Source organism: Ranitomeya variabilis, chromosome 4, assembly GCF_051348905.1.
Source record: "Ranitomeya variabilis isolate aRanVar5 chromosome 4, aRanVar5.hap1, whole genome shotgun sequence".
In the NCBI taxonomy this organism is placed as follows: domain Eukaryota; kingdom Metazoa; phylum Chordata; class Amphibia; order Anura; family Dendrobatidae; genus Ranitomeya; species Ranitomeya variabilis.
In genome coordinates, this window is record NC_135235.1 from 653,635,778 (window position 1) to 653,655,143 (window position 19,366).

Consider the following 19,366-nt stretch of genomic DNA (forward strand, 5'->3'; position numbering starts at 1 on the left):
ATGAGTATAAAGTCTTGGCTTTTGGCTCTTGCAACATTCCACCACTTTGTTAATGACATTTGCAGAGACTTGCTGGATCAAATTGTGATCATATTTCTGGAAGATATATTTATATTTTCTAATTCTGCTGAGGAATATCAGAATGTGAATATTGTCCTAGAGCCTCCAAGGGCCCATCATCTCTATTTTAGACTGGAAAAAAAATGTGAATTCCATAAACAGAAATCCAGTACTTGGATTATATACAGTATGTATGGTCTCCTCATCTCGTCCTGCAGGTACAGTGGGGGAAATAAGTGTTTGACCCCTTGCTGATTTTGTAAGTTTACCCATTGACAAACATTAACAATCTATAATTTTAAGGGTAAGTTTATTTTAACATTGAGAGAAAGAAGATCAAAACTAAAATCCAGAAAATCACATTGTATTAATGATGTAAATTTATTTGCATTTTGCATTGAGAAATAAGTATTTGATCCCTCTGTCAAACAAGATTTAATACTTGGTGGCAAAACCCTTGTTGGCAAGTACAGCAGTCAGATGTTTTTTGTAGTTGATGAGGTTGCGCACATGTCAGGAGGAATTTTGATCCACTCCTCTTTGCAGATCATCTCTAAATCAATAAGATTTTGAGGCTGTCGCTTGGCAACTCAAAGCTTCATATCCCTCCATAAGTTTTCTGTGGGATTAAGGTCTTGAGTCTGGCTATGCCACTCCATGACCTTAATGTGCTTCTTTTTGATCCACTCCTTTGTTGCCTTGGCTGTATGTTTTGGGTCACTGTCTTGCTGGAAGGCCCAGCTTCGACCCATTTTTAATGTCCTGGCGGAGGGAAGGAGGTTGTCACCCAGGATTTTACGGTACATGTCTCCATCCATTCTCTCATTGATGCGGTGAAGTAGTCATGTGCCCTTAGCAGAGAAACACCCCCAAAACATAATGTTTCCACCTCCATGCTCGACAGTGGGTCACAGGCAGCATTTCTCTTCCTCCAAACACGGCGAGTTGAGTTAATGCCAAAGACCTCAATTTTTGTCTCATTTGACCACAGCACCTTTTCCCAATCACTCACGGAATCATCCAGGTGTTCATTGGCAAACTTCAGACAGGCCTGCACATGTGCCTTCTTTAGCAGGGGGGATCTTGCGGGCACTGCAGGAGTTTAAACCTTTAGGCTATGTGCCAACGTTGCAGAAATGCTGCGGAAATGTCCACAGCATTTCCGCAACTCCCTTCCACGGGTAAAACGCATGCGGAATTCGCATGCGATTTCCCGGAAAACACAAGCGTTTTTAGCTTGCAGAATGCTTGCGCTTTTCCAACCTGTTTGAAACATTGCTTTGAAAAGTGATTAACAGGTTGGTGACACTTGTCAAGCATAGTGCTTGACAAGTGTGGCCAACTTTTTACTATTGATGCTGCCTTTGCAGCATCAATAGTCAATAGTCCAAGATAGAATGTTAAAAATAATTAAAAAAAAATATGGTTATTCTCACCTTCCGACGGCCCCCGATCTCCTCAGCGGCATTCCCGATACTTTCCGTTCCCAGGGATGCTTTGCGCCAAGGACCTTTGTGACATCACACCATGTGATTCGCGCAATGCATCCATGGGAACAGAAGCCGCCGAAAGTACTCCGGGGGCCATCAGAAGGTAAGTTTATCCCTATTTTTTATTTTAATTCTTTTTTTTTACAGGAATATGGTACCTCAGCCCTGGAGGAGAGTCTCCTCTCCTCGAGACCTTGGGTACCATCCGCACATGAAGCGCTCACTTTACGCATGGTGGGCATAGCTGCAAGGGTAAAGTGAGGATTTCAATGCATTGCTATGGCGGCAGAATCGCTGCGATTCCGCAGAAATAATGAACATGTTGCGGATTTTAACCACTATGCGATTCCGCAGTGGGAAAATCCGCAGCATGGGCACAGCAACTGCGGAATCCCATAGGATTGCATGGGAATGCGTTTAAGCGTTTCCACTGTGGCAAAAACGTGGCAGAAATGTAGAAAAAACGCAACGTGGGCAAACAGCATCATGGTGTAATGTGTTACCGATGGTTTTCTTGGTGACTGTGGTCCCAGGTGCCTTGAGATTATTAACAAGTTCCCCTCGTGTAGCTTTAGGCTGATCTCTCACCTTCATGATCAAGGATACCCAACGAGGAGAGATTTTGCATGGTGCCCCATATCGATGTCGACTGACTGTCATTTTGTATTTCTTCCATTTTCTTACTAATGATCTTGTGCTTGACATCCTTAGAAAGCTCTTTGGTCTTGCCCAAGTTGAAGAGGTTAGAGTCTGACTGATTGACTCTGTGGACAGGGTTTTTTTTATAAATGTGCCTATGTAAGACAGCTGTCTTTAATTCAGGTAACGAGTTGATTAGGAGCGTCTAACTGGTCTGTAGGAGCCAGAACTCTTAATGGTTGGTAGGGGATCAAATACTTATTTCTCACTGCAAAATGCAAATAAATTTCTGTAATTTATACAATGTGATTTTCTGGATATTATTTTTATTATTCTGTCTCTCAATGTTAAAATTAACCTGCCCTTAAAATTATAGACTCTTCATGCCTTTGTCAGTGGGCAAACTCACAAAATCAGCAAGGGATCAAATACTTATTTTCTTCACTGTATATTTGATACTGCTCCTCAGCTTTTCCAACACCTGATATTCCTTAGTCTCTGCTGCATGTTCCTGGTATGTTTCATACTGCTCCCCCACTTTTCATTATGACCCACTTATTTACTCTGCCTACAATATCCTACATGTGGCTCAGCTGGGAAAATTAAGATGGACATCTGATTAAGATGAGTACAGGCCTCTCCCCCCTGTTTCACTCCTGAATTCATTTCTAAACATACTGTATATTGTAAGCAACAAGTCTGCATAAACTTTAATCTGCTTGTGCATTAGTCGTGAATAAGTCCACAGTGGAACCAGAAGGGAACTATATATATAGTCGCTGTAAACTTGGTTTCTGTTTTTTTCACTATCACCCCCATATTCCTTTTTCCTCCTCACCCTCATAATCTCCACGCCTAATAATGAACTGGTCATCTCTCCCTCCATCCTACCCATCAATCTCATCTGTTCCTCAACATAAATTCCTTTGTCTGAAAACACACACACCCACCTCATGTCCTCTCCTGTTATCATCTATTAATACACTCTGCTCATCCTCACGGTCATTGATATCTCTCCAAATCCTGGTCCTCCTCACCATATCCCCAATCACTTCTGCCTCACATCCATGATCGATCACAAATTTCTGCAACCTTTCTAACTTTATACCCATTCAAGCAGCTTGCTTCCCCAGTTCTTTTAACAGTAGCTCTATGAAACACTTTCTCTGCAACAAACTTTCATACATCCTTGATCTTTTCATTACCAACAAACTTTCCTTCCTTGGCATCACTGTAACCTGGCTCACCTCGTCTGACAGACTCTCGATCTGCACTTTTTCTTATAGTAGGTTCCATATTTCTAACACCCCCTGCCCCAGCAACAAGCACGGTGGAGGATTTGGCTCCTACTGTCACTCCTAGTCCACTGCCGCAATCAGTTACTCTCCCTTCTTTTGCGGTGCAGTCTGTTCACATCTACTCCACCTGGCTGTCATTTACTGCCCCTCCCCACCACCCAGGGTCAGCTACAACCCTTTTCACCCACATCACCACCTGGCTACTTCATTTCCTTTCCGCTGACATCCCATCATCTTGGGTGACTTCACCATCCCCACTGAAACTTCCCACTCAGCTGTCTCCGAGCTTCTAACAATTTGGCTCCCGACTGCATCATTCCACCGAAACTGCCCTAACTAAAGTCCCCAATGACCTACTAACTGCCAAAACCAAGTGATAATACTCTGTCCACTTCCTCCGGAACTTGTAATCTGCCTTCAACACAGTGGATCAAGCCCTCATCTCTTGGCATCACAGACTTGGCTATATCTTGGATCTCTTCATACCTAACAGACCTGACATTCAGCGTCTCACACGTACACACCACCTCCTCGTCATCTCATCCCCTATCTGTCGGTGTCCCGCAGTGTTCAGTTTCAAGACCCCTGCTCTTCTCCATCCACACCGTAGGCCTGGGACTGCTCAGAGACCCATGGCTTTCAAAATCCTCTCTATGCTGATGACACACAGATCTGTCTGGACCCGATGTCAACTTTTTATTAACCAGAATCGCTAAATGTCTGTCCTCTATTTCATCTTTCCTCTCTGCTTGATTTCTTCAACTGAACAAGGACAAAACAGAATTCATCAGCTTTCCTCCATCTCACTCAAACCCTCCCCTCAACAGACCTATTCGTCAAAATCAATGTCTGCTCACTATCCCCAGTCCTGCAAGCTCGCTGTCTCTGGGTAACCATGTACAGTTTTCTACTTCAAACCACATATCCAAGCCCTTTCCATCTGTTGATGGCTCAAAAATATTTCCTGGATCCGTACATTTCCTGCCTTGACTACTGCAACCTCCTGCTCTGTAGCTTCCCTACTAACACTGTCACAGCCCTCCAATCTATCCTAACCTCTGTTGCCTGGCCTCTCCTCTCTGCCAATCCCTTCCTTAGCTCCCCATTGCCCAGAGACTCCAGTTCAAAACTCTAAGCATGACATACTTACTTGTATGTAACCCCTTCTCATGTACAGCACCATGAAATCAATGGTGCTTTATAAATAAATAATAATAATAATAATAATACTAAGCCATCAGTAACCTGTCTCCTCCATACATCTGTGACCTAGTCTCCTGGTACTTACCTACACGCAACCTCCAATCCTCACAAGTTCTTCTCTACTCCAATCTTATCTGCTCTTCCCACAATCGCATACAAAATTTCTCCCTTGCATCCCCCCTACTCTGGACCACTCAACCACAACATATTAGACTCTTGCCTTCTGTGGAAACCATCAAAACAAACCTGAAGACCTACCCAGACAAGCCTACAACCTGCAGTAACCCTTTTTCTACTATACTGCTGCATGAAAAGCTCTGCCCTCCTCTACTGTATCTTCACCCATCCCTTGTGGACTGGGAGCCCTCACGGACAGGGTCCCCTCTCCTCCAGTACAAGCTGGTGACTTGTATTGTTCATGATTATTGCACTTGTTTTTTATTATGTATACTAGTTTTTACATGTAAAGCACCATGAAAATGGTGGTTTGCATAAAGCACATAAATAATAACGGTAGTGCAAGAGAATGCCAAGCACAGAGCTCTACTGATCTTATGGACTCCTATAAGATGAATGGAGTGGCAGTGCGCATGATCGACACCTGCTCCATTCAGCCGCAGCACTTCAGAGCCCTAGTTTATAGGATTGGTGGGGTCCACAACGGTTGGACCACCAGCTAACGGAAAGTTAGAGAACTTTCAAACTTGAGAACACCCTTTAAGACGATTTGCACAAAACAAATTGCACATTGTTTAAATTCACTAGTTCAGTGAATACCTAAAAATTCAACACGCATTCAAATTATGTCAAATTATTTATTTCTAGTAAGAAGAAAAATATATCTTTATACAGTGTTAGCCAGTAAATATAAAAATATTAAAATCTGAGACCTTTTACTGGTTAACTGAAGAGACGATAACAAATAGCAGCTTTCGAGACCACTCAGGTCTCTTCACCAGGCATAGTGTAATAAAAAATCTGAAGAGTCCCATATTTATACACTACAGGGCACAGGAATAATGCAGTAAATAAGACACATGATATGAAACAGAATGATCAATGTGGGACAGGGAGAAAACAGTTGTAGCAGTAAATATTGGAGCAGTTAATAGATCAATAAGTAGTGTGAAAGTTTTATTATCCTAATTGAGGTCTGGTCCAGGGTTGTGATGCCCCCAAATGGTCTGAGGAGAACATTCATTAATTGAAGTAAAAAAACATAAATCCATGTGAAGTTCCTGTAGCTGTTGGAGAGGACAGGGAGCTTCTGACAATGCTGCTTCTTAGATTTGAGAGCTTCCTAAAAACACAGAAGTGGAAAGGCTTCTGGAAATATAGATTTTTATAGAATTGAAACGGTTCCAATATTTACTGCCACAACTGTTTTCTCTTCGTTCCACATTAATAGTTATGCTTCATGTCACATATCTTATTTACTGCATTATTCCTGTGTCCTGTTGTGTATAAATATGGGACTATTCAGATTTTGCATTATACTGAGCCTGGTGAAGAGACCCGAGTGGTCTCGAAAGCTTGCTATTTGGTCAGTTAGGGCTCATTTCCACATGCGAGGCACACGTCCGTGTCTCGCATGTGGAAACCAAGCTCTGGCGCCGGCACTCCAGAGCGGAGCGTGCGGCCGCATAGGAACAAATGGAGCTGCACAGCTCCGCTCCAATGTGCCGGCGCCAGAGCTTGGTTTCCACATGCGAGATACGGACGTGTGCCTCGCATGTGGAAATGAGCCCTAAGACATCAAAAGGTATCAACCACTAAGGACTCAAATTTTCTTTCTAGTAACAACTTTTTAGCTAGCTAGAAAACATTTACCACAAACAAATGAAAATGGAGCCTCCCTTGTTTGAATGTTTCTGTATTCTAAGCATTAAAATGATGCTTAGCGAGATATCATTTTATTACCTTCTGAGAAATTATTTTCTCACATTCTTGACATGAAAATAGATTCTTTTTGGTGTGAGTTTTCTGATGTGTAGAAAGATGTTGTTTTTGCTTAAAACACTTTCCACATTCTGTGCATAGGAATGGCTTCTCCCCTGTGTGGATTCTGTGATGTGCAACAAGATCTGACTTCTTTTTAAAACATTTCCAACATTCTGAACATGAAAATGGCTTCTCCCCTGTGTGAATTTTTTGATGGTCAACAAGATTTGCTTTCAAAGAAAAACATTTCCCACATTCTAAGCATGAAAATGGCCTCTCCCCAGTGTGAATTCTCTCATGTCCAATAAGTTTTGATTGACAGTTAAAGCGTGCTCCACATTCTGAGCATGAGAACGACTTCTTCTCTTTGTGAATTTCATGTTTAATATTCTGTGATTTCTTTACTAAACATTTCTGACGTTTTGAATATAACAGTTCCTGTGCTTCAGTGTGAATTTTCTCATGTTCAATAAGCTTTGATTTATCTACATAACATTTTCCACATTTTGAACAAGCAAATAAAATCTCCCCATTGTGAGATCTTTCATGTTCAACATCTATTTTGTTACTTTTAATTATCTTAACGGTTTGTAATAAATCAGAAAATAGGACATGCTGAAACAGATCAGATGATAGATGTGCGCTGTGAATGGCTGGTTGAAGATCTGGAATACTGCTATGCTCTTCATATAGATTTTCTGTGATATCACAAACATCTGCTTTAAAATATGAAGCCATCTCTGGTTCCTTTGAGCTTCTCATACAGTCACCTAGAAAGAATAAAACAAATTATTTTTATATAATAGAATCCTAATTTTATAATATTTCTCTATAAACATTTCCATTCCAATTGCAGGGCTGGTAGCAACATTGAAATTCAATGAAAGGGAAAAAAAAATGTTTAGTTAATGTCAGACAGTGTTAGTAATGACTTTTATATTAAGCATGGAACCACAACTTTACATTTCTTTAAAGCCATGGCAAGTACGTGAGTACAAGCAGTATAATAATTCAGCTTTGAATAGACTAGAAATCTTAAAATTATGAAATATCACATAATAATGCATATGTATATAAAAATGTATGGAGATTCCAAGGGTTAATAGATTTCGTGGCCATATGGCCGAGTGATATTACTTCTTAAAAAGGTAACAGACTTGCTAGCATTATTATTGCATGTACATTTATGAGCTCTACGTAACTTTTAGGACTAGAGTCTTAGGCTGCCGTCACACTATCAGTATTTGGTCAGTATTTTACATCAGTATTTGTAAGCCAAAACCAGGAGTGGGTGATAAATGCAGAAGTGGTGCATATGTTTCTGTTATACTTTTCCTCTATTTGTTCCACTCCTGGTTTTGGCTTACAAATACTGATGTAAAATACTGACCAAATACTGCTAGTGTGACGGCAGCCTTGCTGACATGACACAAGATCTACATGTGAAACAGAATGCATTATGACTGGGGTGTGGAGTCTGCTGAACCCCGTTGTTTTCACCCTGCAGTCTAAACCTTGCAAGGACTTATGACATTTTCTTCCTAAAGATCCGAAGTTTGAGTTCCTGAAAATATTTAAAAAGTGAGATATTGTGCAAAATGACTATTTATAGGATCCAAACTGTTGTGAATTCCGTTCTTGGGCTCCCTCCGGTGGTTGTGAATGGCACTCTTGTGAATTCTGCCCTTGGGCTCCCTCTGGTGGTTTCAAGTGGAACTGCTGCTCCTTGGGTTTAGCATTAGCAGCTGTTTCCACTGATCGTCTCTCTTGGCTCTGCTATTTAACCTGGCTCTGGTCTTCAGTCCGTACCAGCTGTCAATGTTTCTGGGTTGGATTCAGATCTCTCCTTGGATTTCTCTGATGGCCTGTCCATTTCAGCAAAAGATAAGTTCTTGCTAGTTCTTTTGGTTGTCCATTTGCTGTGGACTTAATCACTCAGCTCATGTTATGTCTTTTTTGTCCAGCTTGTCAATATGATTTATTCAGTCTAGCTGGAAGCTCTGGGGAAGCAGATTTGTCCTCCACACCGTGAGTCGGTGTGGAGATTATTTTTGTAAACTCTGCGTGGACTTTTAGTTTTTAATACTGACCGCACAGTATCCTTTCCTATTCTGTCTATCTAGATTAGTAGTGGCCTCCTTTGCTAATATCTGTTTTCATTTCTGTGTATGACATTTCCCTCTCCACTCACAGTCAATATTTGTGGGGGGCTATCTTTCCTTTTGTGGATTTTCTCTGAGGCAAGATAGCTTTCTGTTTCCTTCTTTAGGGGTAGTTAGTTCTCAGGCTGTGACGAGGTGTCTAGGGAGTGACAGGAATATCCCACGGCTATTTCTAGTGTTGGTGTTAGGATTAGGAACTGCGGTCAGTACAGATACCACCTCCTCAGAGCTCGTCCCATGTTGCTCCTTAACCACCAGGTCATAACAGTACAGCTGGCCCGCAATGTGTTGAATGCATCTCAAAAGAGGGGAAAAAAAAGTTCTGAGCCATTTTTTTTTTTTTCTTTTTCTTTTTCAGTCTGTTTGGTCTTTTTTTTCCCCTTAATCCCTGGGTGGTTCAGGATTCTGGTGCTCACATGGATGCTCAAGGTTTGTTCTCTCGTGTGGATCAACTCGCTGCAAGAGTACAGAGTATCCAAGATTATGTTGTTCAGACTCCGGTGTTAGAGCCTAGAATTCCTACTCCGGATTTGTTTTTTAAGGATAGATCCAAATTTTTGAATTTCAAAAATAACTGCAGATTGTTTTTTGCTTTGAGACCCCGTTCCTCTGGTGACCCCATTCAGCAGGTGAAGATTGTTTTTTCTCTGCTGCGTGGAGACCCGCAGGACTGGGCATTCTCCCTTGAGTCAGGGAATCCTGCATTGCTCAAAGTAGACGCATTTTTTCAAGCACTCGGATTGCTGTATGACGAACCTAATTCTGTGGATCAGGCAGAAAAAACCTAGCTGGCTTTGTGTCAGGGTCAGGAAGCGGCAGAAGTATACTGCCAGAAATTTAGAAAGTGGTCTGTGCTCACAAAATGGAATGAGTATGCCCTGGCAGCAATTTTCAGAAAGGGTCTTTCTGAAGCCCTTAAAGATGTTATGGTGGGGTTCCCCAAGCCTGCTGGTTTGAATGAATCAATGTCTTTGGCCATTCAGATTGATCGGCGCCTGCGCGAGCGCAAGGTGGTGCACCATATGGCGTTGTCCTCTTAGCAGAGTCCTGAACCTATGCAATGTGATAGGATTTTGACTAGAGCAGAACGGCAGGAATTCAGACGTCAGAATAGGCTGTGTTTTTACTGTGGTGATTCTGCTCATGCTATTTCTGATTGTCCTAAGCGTACTAAGAGGGTCGCTAGGTCTGTTACCATTAGTACTGTACAGCCTAAATTTCTCTTGTCTGTTACCCTGATTTGCTCATTGTCGTCCTTTTCTGTTATGGCATTTGTGGATTCAGGCGCTGCCCTGAACTTAATGGACTTAGAGTTCGCCAGACGCTGTGGTTTTTCCTTGCAGCCTTTGCAGAGCCCTATTCCCTTAAGGGGGATTGATGCTACACCATTGGCCAAGAATAAACCTCAGTACTGGACACAGTTGACCATGTACATGGCTCCCGCACATCAGAAAGATTGTCATTTTTTGGTGTTGCATAATTTGCATGATGTTGTTGTGCTGGGTTTTCCATGGCTACAGGTACATAATCCAGTGCTGGATTGGAAATCTATGTCTGTGACTAGTTGGGGTTGTCAAGGGATACATAGTGATGTCAATTTCCTCTTCCCCCTCTTCTGAGGTTCCTGATTTTTTGTCGGATTTCCAGGATATATTTGAGGAGCCCAAGTCCAGCTCCCTTCCTCCTCATAGGGACTGCGATTGTGCTATTAACTTGATTCCTGGCTGTAAGTTCCCTAAGGGCCGACTTTTCAATCTGTCTGTGCCAGAGCATGCCGCCATGCGGACTTATGTTAAGGAGTCTTTGGAGAAGGGGCATATTCGGCCGTCTTCGTTACCGTTGGGAGCGGGGTTCTTTTTTGTTGCCAAGAAGGATGGCTCCTTGAGACCCTGTATAGATTATCGCCTTCTCAATAAGATCACGGTCAAATTCCAATACCCTTTACCTTTGCTTTCTGATTTGTTTGCTCGGATTAAGGGGGCTAGTTGGTTTACTAAGATTGACCTTCGAGGGGCGTATAATCTTGTTCGTATTAAACAGGGTGACGAATGGAAAACAGCATTTAATACGCCTGAAGGCCATTTTGAATACCTTGTGATGCCATTCGGGCTCTCTAATGCTCCATCTGTGTTTCAGTCCTTTATGCATGATATCTTCCGGAATTATCTTGATAAATTTATGATTGTATATTTGGATGATATTCTGTTTTTTTCCGATGATTGGGAGTCTCATGTGAAACAAGTCAGGATGGTATTTCAGATCCTTCGTGCTAATGCATTGTTTGTGAAGGGGTCTAAGTGCCTTTTTGGAGTTCAGAAGGTTTCTTTTTTGGGTTTCATTTTTTCTCCCTCGGCTATTAAAATGGATCCTATTAAGGTCCAGGCCATTCATGATTGGATTCAACCCACATCTGTGAAGAGCCTTCAGAAATTTTTGGGCTTTGCTAATTTTTATCGCCGTTTCATTGTTAACTTTTCCAGTGTGGTTAAGCCCCTGACTGATTTGACGAAGAAAGGCGCTGATGTGATGAATTGGTCCTCTGCGGCTGTTGAGGCCTTTCAGGAGCTTAAACGTCATTTTACTTCTGCCCCTGTGTTGCGTCAGCCGGATGTTTCTCTCCCTTTTCAGGTTGAGGTTGACGCTTCTGAGATTGGGGCAGGGGCCGTTTTGTCTCAGAGAAGTTCTGATGGCTCTTTGATGAAACCGTGTGCCTTCTTCTCCAGAAAGTTTTCGCCTGCTGAGCGTAATTATGATGTCAGTAATCGGGAGTTGTTGGCTATGAAGTGGGCTTTCGAGGAGTGGCAACATTGGCTTGAGGGAGCCAAGCATCGCGTTGTGGTCTTGACCGATCATAAGAATGTGATTTACCTCGAGTCTGCCAAGCGGTTGAATCCTAGACAATCTCGATGGTCCCTGTTTTTCTCCTGTTTTGATTTTGTGGTCTCGTATCTTCCGGGATCTAAGAATGTGAAGGCTGATGCCCTTTCTAGGAGTTTTTTGCCTGATTCTCCGGGAGTCCTTGAGCCGGTTGGTATTCTCAAGGAGGGGGTGATTCTTTCTGCCATCTCCCCTGATTTACGGCGGGTGCTTCGGGAGTTTCAGGCTGATAAACCTGACCGCTGTCCAGTGGGGAAATTGTTTGTTCCTGATAGATGGACTAGTAAGGTGATTTCTGAGGTTCATTGTTCAGTGTTGGCTGGTCATCCTGGGATTTTTGGTACCAGAGATTTGGTTGCTAGGTCCTTTTGGTGGCCTTCCTTGTCGCGGGATGTGCGTTCTTTTGTGCAGTCCTGTGGGACTTGTGCCCGGGCCAAGCCTTGCTGTTCCCGTGCTAGTGGGTTGCTTTTGCCTTTGCCGGTCCCTGAGAGGCCCTGGACGCATATTTCCATGGATTTTATTTCGGATCTTCCTGTTTCCCAGAAGATGTCTGTCATCTGGGTGGTTTGTGACAGATTTTCTAAGATGGTCCATTTGGTACCTTTGCCTAAGTTGCCTTCCTCCTCTGATTTGGTTCCATTATTCTTTCAGCATGTGGTTCGTTTGCATGGCATTCCGAAGAATATTGTGTCTGACAGAGGTTCCCAGTTTGTTTCTAGGTTTTGGCGGTGCTTTTGTGCTAGAATGGGCATTGATTTGTCTTTTTCTTCAGCATTTCATCCTCAGACAAATGGCCAAACTGAGCGAACCAATCAGACCTTGGAAACCTATTTGAGATGCTTTGTGTCTGCTGATCAGGATGATTGGGTGACCTTCTTGCCGTTGGCCGAGTTTGCTCTTAATAATCGGGCTAGTTCGGCTACCTTGGTTTCGCCTTTTTTTTTTATGCAAATTGCCTCTTCTGAGAAAAAGAGGACTTAAACTCTACAGCGCCACCTATTGGAAGTAGCGATCCTACAAGTCACAATCAACCCTTTAACGAGTCGTACAATATGACTTAGGATAAAAGCCAAATCAGTATCTCAATTCGCAGACAAGGTGTCTGCGAATTGAGATACTGATTTGGCTTTTATCCTAAGTCATATTGTACGACTCGTTAAAGGGTTGATTGTGACTTGTAGGATCGCTACTTCCAATAGGTGGCGCTGTAGAGTTTAAGTCCTCTTTTTCTCAGAAGAGGCAATTTGCATATTTAAATTCCCAGAGGAGCATTGTACGGCAAATAAGCCTCCTTACCTTGACAAGCCAGAGATGGTATGTCACTCTCCATAAGGAGAAACGATACCCCTTAGACGCCTTTTTTTTTGTAATTTTGGTTTTCATCCTCGTTTTTCGTCAGGGCAGGTTGAGCCTTCTGACTGTCCTGGTGTGGATTCTGTGGTGGACAGGTTACTGCAGATTTGGACTCATGTGGTGGACAATTTGACGTTGTCCCAGGAAAAGGCTCAACGTTTTGCTAACCGTCATCGGTGTGTTGGTCTCCGGCTTCGTGTTGGGGATTTAGTCTGGTTATCTTCTCGTCATGTTCCTATGAAGGTTTCTTCCCCTAAGTTCAAGCCTCGCTTTATTGGTCCTTATAAGATTTCTGAAATTATCAATCTGGTATCTTTTCGCTTGGCCCTTCCGGCTTCTTTTTCCATCCATAATGTTTTCCATAGATCTTTGTTGCAGAGATACGTGGTGCCCGTGGTTCCTTCTGTTGATCCTCCTGCTCCGGTGTTAGTTGAGGGGGAGTTGGAATATGTGGTGGAAAAGATTTTGGATTCTCATTTTTCGAGGCGGAAACTTCAGTATCTGGTCAAGTGGAAGGGTTATGGCCAGGAGGATAATTCTTGGGTTGTTGCCTCCGATGTCCATGCTGCCGATTTGGTTTGTGCTTTTCACTTGGCTCGTCCTGATCGGCCTGGGGGCTATGGTGAGGGTTCAGTGACCCCTCCTCAAGGGGGGGGGGTACTGTTGTGAATTCCGTTCTTGGGCTCCCTCCGGTGGTTGTGAATGGCACTCTTGTGAATTCTGCCCTTCGGCTCCCTCTGGTGGTTTCAAGTGGAACTGCTGCTCCTTGGGTTTAGCATTAGCAGCTGTTTCCACTGATCGTCTCTCTTGGCTCTGCTATTTAACCTGGCTCTGGTCTTCAGTCCGTGCCAGCTGTCAATGTTTCTGGGTTGGATTCAGATCTCTCCTTGGATTTCTCTGATAGCCTGTCCATTTCAGCAAAAGAAAAGTTCTTGCTAGTTCTTTTGGTTGTCCATTTGCTGTGGACTTAATCGCTCAGCTCATGTTATGTCTTTTTTGTCCAGCTTGTCAATATGATTTATTCAGTCTAGCTGGAAGCTCTGGGGAAGCAGATTTGCCCTCCACACCGTGAGTCGGTGTGGAGATTATTTTTGTAAACTCTGCGTGGACTTTTAGTTTTTAATACTGACCGCACAGTATCCTTTCCTATTCTGTCTATCTAGATTAGTAGTGGCCTCCTTTGCTAATATCTGTTTTCATTTCTGTGTATGTCATTTCCCTCTCCACTCACAGTCAATATTTGTGGGGGGCTATCTTTCCTTTTGGGGATTTTCTCTGAGGCAAGATAGCTTTCTGTTTCCTTCTTTAGGGGTAGTTAGTTCTCAGGTTGTGACGAGGTGTCTAGTGAGTGACAGGAACATCCCACAGCTATTTCTAGTGTTGGTGTTAGGATTAGGAACTGCGGTCAGTACAGATACCACCTCCTCAGAGCTCGTCCCATGTTGCTCCTTAACCACCAGGTCATAACACCAAACGTCAATAATAGCTGTTATACCAATTATCTGAGGTTCTGATAGGAGAAATCTTCAGTTAATTCTCCAGGACATGGTGTATTGAAGTTAGTGTTAGGAGTCTGCATGGTTAACTGTTTATCACCAATAAGCTTGAACACATCATGCAACGGGTTCCCTGAAAAATGCCCACAGTAAAATTGCCCACAGGAAAAAAGCCCACAGGAAAAATGCTCACAGTAAAATTGCCCACAGGAAAAAAGCCCACAGGAAAAATGCCCACGGGAAAATTGACCACACGGAAAATTGCCCACACGGAAAATTGCCCACACGGAAAATTGCCCACACGGAAAATTGCCCACACGGAAAATTGCCCACACGGAAAATTGCCCACACGGAAAATTGCCCACACGGAAATTTGCCCACACGGAAATTTGCCCACACGGAAATTTGCCCACACGGAAATTTGCCCACACGGAAATTTGCCCACACGGAAAATTGCCCACATGGAAAATTGCCCACATGGAAAATTGCCAATTGCAGCATCACAAAGTTTCAGATCTATGATATTTGAGGTGAAAGGTGAGGATGTTCACATGATGTGTGATCAACTTGTGATTTACAGCTGACCTAGTGCAAAACTGCAAACATTCTGAAGATCTGTGGTTTGTAGCAGTCTGTCATTCTCAGCAATAGATAGATCTAGTCTACTCTTATCTCTCACTGATTCTGCCTTACTCCTCCCACCAGCCCAGAACAGCACCACATGCAGAACCAGCAGCAGTATGATCCAGAGGAGCCATCACTGCTATCAGTACCCACAAAAGAATCACTCTATTATCTGTGGAGTTACATGGGACTGCAGGTCAGATCTAATACATTATCATCTCAGTGGGTGCCCCCCAAAAGCAGGGTGCTGCTGGCTGTGATAGATGGTCCTGGAAGCCCAGAAGGCACCGCAGAAAGGTCAGAGGAGCGGAAGTGCCATAGCAGCTCCGCTATCCCATTGATTTCAGTGGCAGTGAATCTGGGGCCTGCACTTCCTTCCCTGTCCACTTATGACTACCAAGAGTAAGAGTGAACAGACCCAACCTAGTTATGTATCATACACATATACTGCAGGTGCAGGCAGGCATAGGATGGAAGGAAATGCAGAGTGGATTTGAATAAGGGTATGTGCACGCATAGAATGGTCCTCTGCGCATTTTTCCTGTGGATTTATTGCAGATTTACTGTGGAATTACCGTGGTTTTTGTGCGGATTCCACTGCGGTTTTTCTATCATGGAGCAGGTGTAAAACCGCTGCGGATTCCGCACAAAGAATTGACATGCTGCGGAATGTAAACCGCTGCGTTTCCGCACATTTTTTTCCGCAGCATGTGCATTGTACTGTAAACACATGGGAAACCGCTGTGGAAACGCTGCGGATCCTCAGCAAAATCCGCAGCATGTGAACATAGCCTAAGGGTCTCTAGGCCCAGACACACCACAATGAGAGTAAAATTATTGTTAGCACAGTGGAATGACAACGCCTAAGAACAGAATCCGTACTCTGGGACTAGGGATGAGTGAACCCAACCTGTAGAACCTGGAGAAGTAAACTGGGCCCAGAGACCTTTGTTGAAATCCATTTTGCATTTTCTTTGCTGCCTGTGTTGTGCTGTATTGTATTTCAATGGAGCCCATGGAAGTCCAGGACAATCACCCAGCAGCTAATTATTTGCAGGTGTGCAATGATTGTTTAACCCCTTCACCCCCAAGGGTGGTTTGCACGTTAATGACCGGGCCAATTTTTACAATTCTGACCACTGTCCCTTTATGAGGTTATAACTCTGGAACGCTTCAACGGATCTTGGCGATTCTGACATTGTTTTCTCGAGACATATTGTACTTCATGATAGTGGTAAAATTTATTCGATATAACTTGCGTTTATTTGTGAAAAAAACGAATATTTGGCGAAAATTTTGAAAATTTCGCAATTTTCCAACTTTGAATTTTTATGCCCTTAAATCACAGACATATGTCACGCAAAATACTTAATAAGTAACATTTCCCACATGTCTACTTTACATCAGCACAATTTTGTGACGGAGTTATAAGGGTTAAAAGTTGACCAGCAATTTCTCATTTTTACAACACCATTTTTTTTTAGGGACCACATCTCATTTGAAGTCATTTTGAGGGGTCTATATGATAGAAAATACCCAAGTGTGACACCATTCTAAAAACTGCACCCCTCAAGGTACTCAAAACCACTTTCAAGAAGTTTATTAACCCTTCAGGTGTTTCACAGGAATTTTTGGAATGTTTAAATAAAAATGAACATTTAACTTTTTTTTCACACAAAATTTATTTCAGCTCCAATTTGTTTTATTTTACCAAGGGTAACAGGAGAAAATAGACCCCAAAATTTGTTGTACAATTTGTCCTGAGTACGCTGATACCCCATATGTGGGGGTAAACCACTGTTTGGGCGCATGGCAGAGCTCGGAAGAAAAGGAGCGCCATTTGACTTGTCAATGCAAAATTGACTGGAATTGAGATGGGACGCCATGTTGCATTTGGAGAGCCCCTGATGTGCCTAAACATTGAAATCCCCCACAAGTGACACCATTTTGGAAAGTAGACCCCCTAAGGATCTTATCTAGATGTGTGGTGAGCACTTTGACCCAACAAGTGCTTCACAGAAGTTTATAATGCAGAGCCGTAAAAAAAAAAAATAATATTTTTTCACAAAAATGATCTTTTCGCCCCCAATTTTTTATTTTCCCAAGGGTAAGAGAAGAAATTGGACCCCAAAAATTGTTGTGCAATTTGTCCTGAGTACGCTGATACCCCATATGTGGGTGTAAACCATTGTTTGTGTGCAGGGCAGAGCTCGGAAGGGAAGGAGTGCCATTTGACTTTTCAATGCAAAATTGACTGGAATTGAGATGGGACGCCATGTTGCAAATGGAGAGCCCCTGATGTGCCTAAACATTGAAACCCCCCACAAGTGACACCATTTTGGAAAGTAGACCCCTTAAGGAACTTATCTAGATGTGTGTTGAGCACTTTGACCCAACAAGTGCTTCACAGAAGTTTATAATGCAGAGCCATAAAAATAAAAAATCATATTTTTTCACAAAAATGATCTTTTCGCCCCCATTTTTTTATTTCCCCAAGGGTAAGAGAAGAAATTAGACCACAAAAGTTGTTGTGCAATTTGTCCTGAGTACGACGATACCCCATATGTGGGGGTAAACCACTGTTTGGGCGCATGGCAGAGCTCGGAAGAAAAGGAGCGCCATTTGACTTGTCAATGCAAAATTGACTGGAATTGAGATGGGACGCCATGTTGCATTTGGAGAGCCCCTGATGTGCCTAAACATTGAAATCCCCCACAAGTGACACCATTTTGGAAAGTAGACCCCCTAAGGATCTTATCTAGATGTGTGGTGAGCACTTTGACCCAACAAGTGCTTCACAGAAGTTTATAATGCAGAGCCGTAAAAAAAAAAAATAATATTTTTTCACAAAAATGATCTTTTCGCCCCCAATTTTTTATTTTCCCAAGGGTAAGAGAAGAAATTGGACCCCAAAAATTGTTGTGCAATTTGTCCTGAGTACGCTGATACCCCATATGTGGGTGTAAACCATTGTTTGTGCGCAGGGCAGAGCTCGGAAGGGAAGGAGTGCCATTTGACTTTTCAATGCAAAATTGACTGGAATTGAGATGGGACGCCATGTTGCAAATGGAGAGCCCCTGATGTGCCTAAACATTGAAACCCCCCACAAGTGACACCATTTTGGAAAGTAGACCCCTTAAGGAACTTATCTAGATGTGTGTTGAGCACTTTGACCCAACAAGTGCTTCACAGAAGTTTATAATGCAGAGCCATAAAAATAAAAAATCATATTTTTTCACAAAAATGATCTTTTCGCCCCCATTTTTTTATTTCCCCAAGGGTAAGAGAAGAAATTAGACCACAAAAGTTGTTGTGCAATTTGTCCTGAGCACGACGATACCCCATATGTGGGGGTAAACCACTGTTTGGGCGCATAGCAGAGCTCGGAAGGGAAGGAGCGCTATTTTACTTTTCAATGCAAAATTGACTGGAATTAAGATGGGATGCCATGTTGAGTTTGGAGAGCCCCTGATGTGCCTAAACATTAAAAAAACCCACACGTGACACCATTTTGGAAAGTAGACCCCCTAAGGAACTTATCTAGATGTGTTTTGAGAGCTTTGAACCCCCAAGTGTTTCACTACAGTTTATAACGCAGAGCCGTGAAAATAAAAATTCTTTTTTTTTTCACAAAAATGATTTTTTAGCCCCCAGTTTTGTATTTTCACAAGGGTATCAGGATAAATTGGACCCCAAAAGTTGTTGTCCAATTTGTCCTGAGTACGCTGATACCCCATATGTGGGGGGGAACCACTGTTTGGGCGCATGACAGAGCTCGGAAGGGAAGGAGCGCCATTTGGCATGCAGACTTAAATGGATTGGTCTGCAGGCGTCACGTTGCATTTGCAGAGCCCCTGATGTACCCAAACAGTACAAACCCCCCACAAGTGACCCCATATTGGAAACTAGACCCCCCAAAGAACTTATCTAGATGTGTTGTGAGAACTTTGAACCCCCAAGTGTTTCACTACAGTTTATAACGCAGAGCCGTGAAAATAAAAATTCTTTTTTTTCCCACAAAACTTATTTTTTGGCCCCCAGTTTTGTATTTTCCCAAGGGTAGCAGGAGAAATTGGACCCCAAAAGATGATGTCCAATTTGTCCTGAGTACGCTGATACCCCATATGTTGGGGTAAACCCCTGTTTGGGCACACGGGAGAGCTCTGAAGGGAAGGAGCACTGTTTTCCTTTTTCAACGCAGAATTGACTGGAATTCAGATCGG

General features: G+C 42.9%; 1 protein-coding gene across 2 annotated transcripts in view; it reads right to left on the bottom strand.

The window, feature by feature from the left end:
• Positions 1–5,493: 5,493 nt before the first annotated feature.
• Positions 5,494–19,366, bottom strand: part of LOC143767444 (oocyte zinc finger protein XlCOF7.1-like) — a 36,471-nt gene continuing 22,598 nt past the window's right edge. Inside the window, exons 7-8 of one of the 2 annotated variants that reach the window (XR_013213714.1) lie at positions 6,464–7,401; positions 5,494–5,631 (exon numbers count right to left, since the gene is read on the bottom strand). Coding sequence is in view for 1 of the 2 variants with exons in the window: in XM_077255780.1 (XP_077111895.1) it covers positions 6,599–7,401 (803 nt within the window). In the remaining variant the exon portion in view is untranslated. Of the gene's footprint in view, positions 5,632–6,458; positions 7,402–19,366 lie in introns of those variants that run through there. The other variant, XM_077255780.1, reaches the window with a different exon arrangement.